Source organism: Camelina sativa, chromosome 13 (assembly GCF_000633955.1).
Source record: "Camelina sativa cultivar DH55 chromosome 13, Cs, whole genome shotgun sequence".
Lineage (NCBI taxonomy): Eukaryota > Viridiplantae > Streptophyta > Magnoliopsida > Brassicales > Brassicaceae > Camelina > Camelina sativa.
Window position 1 is genome coordinate 5,226,615 of NC_025697.1, and position 8,637 is coordinate 5,235,251.

General features: G+C 37.9%; 2 protein-coding genes across 2 annotated transcripts; both read right to left on the bottom strand.

Annotated features, from left to right (window-relative positions):
- Positions 15-1,014, bottom strand: LOC104735263. The gene has a single exon (XM_010455018.2). It carries the CDS (start codon positions 727-729, stop codon positions 145-147), a length of 585 nt encoding a protein of 194 aa, XP_010453320.1. The 5' UTR covers positions 730-1,014; the 3' UTR covers positions 15-144.
- On the bottom strand, positions 2,262-8,605 carry LOC104735264. The gene is made up of 11 exons (XM_010455019.1): positions 6,386-8,605; positions 6,000-6,239; positions 5,613-5,742; positions 5,020-5,172; positions 4,699-4,910; positions 4,541-4,610; positions 4,165-4,371; positions 3,698-3,927; positions 3,326-3,404; positions 3,055-3,192; positions 2,262-2,881 (listed from the first exon to the last, which is right to left on the bottom strand). Exons 1-11 carry the CDS (start codon positions 8,266-8,268, stop codon positions 2,681-2,683), a joined length of 3,543 nt encoding a protein of 1,180 aa, XP_010453321.1. The 5' UTR covers positions 8,269-8,605; the 3' UTR covers positions 2,262-2,680.

Below are 8,637 nucleotides of genomic sequence, written 5' to 3' on the forward strand. Positions count from 1 at the left end.
GTCTATCTCTCGAATCATATCTAAAGAAGAAATCCGACAAGTTTTATAAAGTAGGAATCTAAAAACGAAGGAACAATTAATTTATTCCGAAATCCAACACTGATGAATTATTCCTATAAACAAGAAAAATTTACCAAACTCCTCTCAGTTATCCCTTGGCTTGCTTCTTCCTCGCGAACCGTTCAACAGCATATTCCTCCATCGCAATAATGGGCTGGTAGTATTCAATCTCTCTGGTTGCTTTGTCGGAGCGAGTTCTAAGGCTTTGACCTCCTTGGTGAACTGTTCCACAGTACATTCTGCCAGCGCAATAATGGGCTGATAGTATTCGGAGTGAGCGTCCACGCACTTGATCAGCAATGGCGAGTATTTAGCAGGACACTTATAGATGTTATCAGTTTTCTCAAAACAATCTTCAAAAGCCGTGTATACTTCTTTGCAAGCACCTCCTTTCATGAACTGGCTAAACCGTGCAATTAATTCATCGTCTTCCTTCTCTGTGCATCCTTCTTTTGGAACATCAGTTGATGATGAGTTTCCCAATTTAGACGGGAATAAAGCGTGGAGCTCCCTCCTCGCCCGTTCTACAGCACCTTCCAAAATCGGTTGTATCAGGTGATCTGTCTCTTTGTCCTCCTCCTCAACCATGGAGCCCAATAATTCCCACGGAAATTCGTCGTCTCGCAAACTGCACATCTCTGGATCCCTCCTCGATGACGTGCTCCCCATCTTTCTCAGCCGGGAGATCGGATCTTGTGGAAATCGGCGATGCAGGTCGCGACTTAGAGAGGTTAAAAAGATGAACGTATTTGCTAGGTTTTGTATCTTTTGATAATTCCAAAATACTAGTATAGATATATATGTATATATTACACGACCAAGTCCTTAACCAAATAAGTCTATTAACTAAATTCCTATTTGGATTGGAGATTGGCCAAATGTACATCTCGACGATTTTGTTTACGGTTATTTTTATTTTCTTTCTTGTCGCATACTTCCCTCCGTTTCAAAATTCAAAATATAAGATGTTTTAGCTAAAGCACGCAGATTAAAAAGTATTTTACTTTTAACAAGTTCAACTAATCAGAAACAATACTGCATAATATAAAATACTAAACTAATCTAAAAGTTGCATAGAAACTTGAAAACATCCTATATTATGAAACAAAAAACTTCTCTAAAACATCTTATATTTTAAAACGGAGGAAGTATATTTCTATAGATTTAGTATTATCTTTCTATAAATTAAAATGTGATATTTCACATCTAGAGAGATAAAATGCCATCAATGTAGCTGAGATTTGTGAAAGAGACAGTGTTATTCTTTCATTTTGGAGCCTCATCATCATCAATCGGCAAGCTTTTCTTTTTTGGTAGACCACCTACAATTGGAATATACGTACTAATTAATGAAATTGGTTGGGGACAACGACACCGGTTTGAAAAATTTTATTCTCACTAAGATGAGTTGGTATCAGAACCTATACATCAAATACGTACAGCTAAAAAACAAAACAAAATGGAATACAGTGAGAGTCAAAATGAATAGTAAGATCGAGCACTAGCTGTCTCTTCTTCCTCCTCTACCACTATCAGTGGGCAATAAAGTGGTCAGGGCAATAATACAGAAAGCAGCAATTGATGCCACAATAAGCAAATTCGGTGTAATGTTCTGGACATATGTAAAATGTGCATTTGCGTAGGGTCAGCCATATAGGTTGTGTCTAAAGCACCCAAAATAATTTTCGTAAATATATTTTACGTATAACTATGAGATATATGATATATTCATTTTCGATGTAGCTAGGTTATTGAATGTGCAACTTGATGATTTTAGGACATGCATTTTCAATTGGTATAAAATTGGTAGGTCTACTTTTTTATACTAATTTCATTAATTAGTATCATTTTATACTATATTACTATCATTAATTAGACCACCTAATTTTATACTATATTATACTATATTACTATCATTTTATACTTTTTCACTAATTAGTCTCATCAAGAATTTTATACTATATTACTATCATTTTATACTTTTTCACTCAATTGGTATCTATTGTCTACTTTTTTGGTAGACCACCTAATGTTGTAGTCTCATGAAGGATATATCATCTACTATTTGGAGACAATAGTAATATAGTATAAAATTCAATGCAATTCACTCTGGACCTGCATAAATAGATAAATCATAATCTTTCTACAAACAGTCGAACAATATATATTTGTATTGAATGGAAAATCAAATCTAAATGACCTTTTGCAGAAATCAATGAATTGAGTGAGATAATCCACTACAAATCAAAAGGGTTAAAACAAACAGGAACTGCAAACGAGGGAGACCACTTCGAGTCTTGACCCCAAAGAAGATAAACAAACAAAAAAATCTTTATAGTATGTCTGCTTCAATCACTCACTTTACGTTCCGTGTGACCCTATACAATGTTTCTTCACATGGAGAGCAATGGAGATGTCTCTCTACCTCACGAACAAAACGAGTATACAACAGAGGGAACTCTCCTTTTTCTCCATCACTTGCGTAAATTTTGTGCATCTTGTGTTAATCTGACCATCTGATAATACTATCAAGCGCCTTACCGACCTGAGTATTTGCAGGAGGACTCAACTTTTGCTGCTGAGGAATTTGGTAAAAGATATCTTCGAGATGATTATAGTGTTACAATGGGTATCTGTTTGATCGGCTTTGATCAGACCACCTCGGAGCGGATGGGTCTCTACGTGAACTCCATCCTTCTCTCCAGTTTCTTCTACTGCCGTTGAAAGGATAATGAACATCTGCGTCGGCTCCAGATGTGCTGCTTCCATCACGTCTCTTTTGCAAATTATGCATCTCTTCTTCAAGATCATACTGAGAACGCTGCAACAGCACCACAACATAAAAACTAAATATAACTATAGAAAACTCTAGGGGTTAAGAGAAAACAAATGTCATATCATTGGAAAACTTTAATCATCTCTTTTGGCCACTGTAAACTAAGTTCTCAAGGCAAATAAAAACAGAGCTGATAATGTTATCGGTTCAGATATTACCTGTGCAGGGTCTGAAAGCACAGCATATGCTTCCCCAATCATTTTAAACAATTTATCGGTATCTCTGCGCACTTCTTCTCCTATCTCCTTCCATAACCTCTCATCTTTAGTCTCGTTTCTTGTCAAAGACTGACCAGCCTTCACATAATGAAAACAAGATAAATTTAATTTTATGAACTTGTTATCTTCCACAGCTCTTTGCTTTCTGCATTATTCGATTTAACAGAATCCACAAGCATGCAAAGTTGACAGTTTCAGCATATGAAAATACCTTGTCCGGATGATGTTTGAGTGCGGCCTTCCTATACGCCTTTCTGATATCTGAAGCTGAGCATGATGGTACAACACCCCTGCCAAAACGCAAGTCCTGTTCTGATTAGCAAGTTTTGACACAATTATCACATCTGTGCTACAAGGTTCTTCCTCGTAGTCACCCAAGTTTCCCCGAACATCCATTCACCCGTAGAAGCAAATTGACAAAGGAACAACAGATTTGTGCAGTATAAACCAAGATCTTTCTAAAGGAAATGATAATTTGGCATGCTTGTTGGGGAAAAATGCAATGTTTCAACTCATATAAGAACTAGAGATCATAATGCAGCGATTAGTGAAATAAAATTAACTTAGCAGGATAGTTACTTACAAGACGAGGTACATATCCAATGAATTTTCTCTCCTTGATTTCTCTTCCAGTTCAGAAAGTCGTACGCGAGCTTGTCTTATGTCATTGGCCATGCTTGTGAATCTGTCATGAATTCCAGAGGTCTTCTCTTCCATTTGCTTGGTTAGAATATTAACATATTTCTCCATATCACTTGCTGCCTGTCCATAATCCCTAATCATCTCGAACAACGTTGCCCGTCTAGAAATAGCCTGAGAATCAAGACGTTTAACAAATTAAGTGACACTCTAGAGTAATTTTTCTGCCAATCAGACAGAAAAGTAGCCTTAATTCATAAGAGAATCAATGCCAAAACTTTCTGTAAGTATAAAGCCATACACACATGGGAACATAGGCAAAATGTTGTAGATTATGCATTTGAAAAGTAAACAGAAACTACAATCCGTTGTTAGCAGAAACCAAATACTGATAAATGTTAGGATCGAAACCTTTGAGTAATTTTGGTCAAGAGCAATAGCAAGGCTGCAGTCTGCAATAGCGTCGGAAAATTGACCAAGAGCTTTATATGCAGCAGCACGATTACAGAAACACACAGCTGTAAACGGACGTGATTCCACATTGCAAGCTAGGGCTGCTGTGTAGTGTTCAACTGCTTCAGTGTGTCGTCCAGACTGAAAGGCTTCATTCCCTGCCGACTGTGATTTGGTAGGAATATCAAAACGGCACCAAAAATGAGTAGATAACACAACTAATATGTACTCCGCTTTTTCCTATTTTTTAATTCATTTAGAATTACAAGTATAGGTGGATTCTGAAAAGGAAGTGTAGGTTCAGAGCAATAGATGTCGCAGAAGAAGGCAATACCTTAAGGCGCAACAACTCACGTATAGTACCAGCCAATGGAATGGAGTATTCAAGAGTTTTGTTTCCGTCTCTTTATCAGAGTGACAGACAAAAAAGACCTGTCAGATATGGCCTCATCTAACAAAAATAAACGTAAAAGTTGTATATTTAAAAATCACCTTTTTGTAGCAGATAGTAGCTCGTGCTTCTCTAGAGAAGCAATCGCTTCCTCAAGCTTTCCCATATGGAAATATGATTTAAGCATGAGTTGACACTGCCAAATTCTAAAATTTATATCCTTGTGAGTGTCATAAGAATCTGGACGACAATTCTTTCCAGCCAAATCAACTGTCTGCTCACTAAGCTTTATTGCTGCTTCATACTTCTCAAGCTGTCATCAAATAAAACAAAATAAACAGGTTTCTTGATCTGCTTTAGTAAGAACTTTTTGATTTCCTCCTCAGAGTAATCAGGAGCTTTAAAAATTAACACTTTCATACCATTAAGAGTGCATCTCCCTTCATGGTGAGTAACTTTTCAGAGTGTGAACTTATCAAAAGAGATTCTTCCAGTATTTCCAAAGCTTTCTCAACATCAGTTGATGTTCTAAGTTGCAAACGGCGGCCAGCTTCATGCATGCATTCGGAAACTCTCTGCAAGACACAGACAATATAATATATTAGAAAAGACACAGACACTATTAATTGGTCAAAACGAAGAACGTGTGATTATCATTCTTCAAAATATGGAGAATATTTTAAACTTATATTCTGGAAATATATCATATTCTGCACATAACGACTGAAAAGATTGTCAACCTCTATCAGATAGCAAGCAATAACTAAAACAGCACAGCATTAAGTAAACTTATCGTCCCACATCTCAACAAAAACATCAGCCGAACAATTAGTACGGTTCAGTCTAATTCCTAAATCAACTAATAAAAATTACAAGATCCAATACACAGAATAAGGCCATGGGAATAATATTAATAACTGTGCAACATGTGTCCTGTGATCCTGTGCTACAATATCCATCATCTATAAGAGTTACAAAGAACACAGTGTCCCTCTAAAAGAAGAGAGAACTCTACCTGTGCCTTTTGTAGACCTTCAGAAGCCTCTACTATAATTTTACGGTCCACACAGATGTCACTTCCGGACTGCAAGCATTTCTTGAAATACTTGGATGCATCTTCAATCTCCCCAAGTGAAAGGTAACAACTACCAAAAAAAATAAACCCTAGATCAGCCAATAAGACATCATAAAATGTAAAGATATTATTACTTATTGCTAGCTGAGGAAGAGCATGAAATAGCAAGGTATCAGGACAACTCCAGCTTAGAGCATAAACGAGAAAATATCACAAGCATTCATTTCTCAGTTCAAACTCTCGTATCAAAACTAAAAAATCACTACTAAGATTTTTATCTCGGCTCATTATAAAATATAAGAAGTTTAAAGGAAGGTCGATATTTACTTTCCAGCTCTGACTTGAACTTTAAGGAAGTTGGAGTCTATTGAAGAAGCCATCGAACAATCTGCTATTGCTTCTCTCATTCTTCCAAGGGCCATACGCGTTGCAGCACGGTTACTGTAGCAAAGCATCAACGCCCTCAGACAGTTTCTAGAAGTTTCTATTGTAGGCACTGAATCAATCCCTTGAGTGTAAGACTCCTCAGCTCTGGAAAGATCTCCAATTTTATAAGCATTGTTTCCTCTGCAGAAAAGTCATTCAAGAAAAGGTAAATTACATATAGAGACAGAAACTAAGCAAGCAACAGTAACAACTAGATACTCAGAACACTAAAGGAACAAATTGTAGAAGAATATAAACGGCAACGAAATAGCTGACTTGTAAACAACCTTAGTCGCCACTTCTCACATGCCTCTTGTGCAGCATTAGAAACATCTTTTTCGATTCGTGCTTTGTCCATCACAGAATTATTAAAAGGCTTGTGTAGACGAGTAAGCGGATCCCGTTCACTAGGTTTCCCACTGGAAAAATGTGACTGCCCACCAGTCAACGGCGAATATTGTGAAGATTTTAATGGTAGTGTTGCATTTGGAATTAAGATATATGGATCCTGCCCAATTTTAATTGGGTTTTTCTTCCTATTGATACGTTTTGAAGTTGATAGTTGCCCCTGCACTCCCGAAAACGATGAAGCAGAAAAGGTAAAACTGGAGCTAGCAGCACCTGTATTAGCAAGCGAATCGTCATCATTTTCTTGCGTGTCAGACTTATATCGTGAAGTAACCTCACTTTCTGAAGCTGTAGCAAAAGTTTCACTACTAGTTTCCATCTCTTCCGCTGCCGATTTAAAACTTTCAGTATCAGCTCCAGATATAGAATCTGCAGCAAAGTCTTCGTGATCAGCACATTTCCCAGTATTAAATTCTTTAGCTTGATAGTTATTAACTTCACCCCCCTCGTTAACTTCCATCTGTTCAGTTGCAGGAACTAGCTCTGCATCAAACACATCATTTGGAGCAGTAGGTGGTATATCAGACGAGAAATGACCTTTGTCAGAATTCAGAAACTGATCTGATTCGGCAACAAAGTCTCTACAATCTTCTGTCACCTCATATGGAGATGCATCCATCGGTGAATAAGCCTCAGGAGCTTCACTGCTTCCATTTGGAAAAGCACTTTCTGCAAAAGCAAACTCATGTCCAATATTTAGCTGTACTTTCACAGGCTGCTTACCTCCTTTCCTTCTCCCTCTCGTGGCACCAACATAGTCCTTCTTCGCATTGAACCCCAATTTCTGGTCCAAACTAGAAAATGGGTTTACTTTCGAATTGGGGGTCTTGAATTCCATAAAACCTGTCCCCCTACTGTCTTGATTACTCACAAAATTAAACCCAGGCGTGTTTACTGTTGTAGAAGATACATCATGAACACTTGTAGGATTCAGATGTTCACTTGGCTGTGTACCTACAAAACTATAGTTCATCGGACATGAACTGTTCAAATCATTCACACTCCCCTGAATTGAATCTCCAGAAAGGTTCCCATCAGTTTTCATACTTCCAACACTTAACTTTCTACTCAATTCATCAGATAGTATCTTCTGCCCAACATAATCCAATGACTCTTTTGATTTGAAGTTATTACTTCGTTTCTGATCATCAGTCATACTCTCCGAAATATTCAACTTCTGCATACTTTCCTGGATCACATGTCCTGTACTCCTCGAAGAAGAAGCAAAAGTCAGTTTATTACTCAACAGAGTTGGAAGTTCATCATTTTCCACAGTTTGACTCGCTGCAAAAACAGAGTTGTTTCCCTTCTTCACACCAAAACTAAAGCTGGAAGCCAAATGTTCATTCTTCTTCTGATAATCATCCTTTCCTTGTTCACCTTCAATGTTGAGCTTTCCCATTTCCTCCATAACCCTTGTCCCAATCTCTTCACCAGAACCATGAGTAGATGATCCAAACACGAAACCCTCATTGCTGCTGCTCCGTCCAAATCCGATCTCACTTGGAGTAGGATCACCGGAAAAAGACCCACGGAACTGAAACGGGTTGAAACTCTGACCCGGCAAAGAATCAGAAGTCACCGAGGGCTTGATAAAATTCTGAGACTTTACTTGCCTTCTCACCTTGGAGAATCTGGGCTTAGAGAGACCAGAAGAAGAGCGTGAAAAAGGCGCTGGATTGAAACTCGCGTCTGGGTTATTGGTGCTGCTGGTACGACCCGCACCAGAGAAGGCCGGATTCAAGTCCCCGAACTTGCTCATTGTTTCCTCTTTCGAATCAAATCAAGGAAAAGCGAAACAATCTTTAAAAGGAGAGGTTAGGTCGGGGACATGGGAGGGAGATAGATAGAAACTAAGAAAGTCGTTAAATCGGGAATGGAAAGTGGATATTGAAGAAGAGATACGATACGATAGAATCAAAACCACAAGAGAGACGGTATTTTTATTGGTAAATGTTGAATCTTTCTTTCTCCCTGGAGATGGATGATCGATCACAATACCAACACCGAAGACGATGAAATCAAGAAATTTTTGAAATTAATGGCCCGATTTTAAGAAAAATTGGGTCTTCGTCCATTGTTGTTGTTCCAGAACACAAGAAAGCGTAACAAAAAAAAAAAAAAAAAAAAA

Excerpts from the sequence above, each read along its gene's own strand:
- LOC104735263 (XM_010455018.2), bottom strand. The coding sequence starts at position 729 with ATGGGGAGCACGTCATCGAGGAGGGATCCAGAGATGTGCAGTTTGCGA.
- LOC104735264 (XM_010455019.1), bottom strand. The coding sequence starts at position 8,268 with ATGAGCAAGTTCGGGGACTTGAATCCGGCCTTCTCTGGTGCGGGTCGT. Across the intron at positions 4,611-4,698 it reads CTACTATCTGCTACAAAAAG|AGACGGAAACAAAACTCTTG; the intron begins GTGATTTTTAAA and ends ACTCTGATAAAG. Across the intron at positions 3,193-3,325 it reads TCAAACATCATCCGGACAAG|GCTGGTCAGTCTTTGACAAG; the intron begins GTATTTTCATAT and ends CATTATGTGAAG.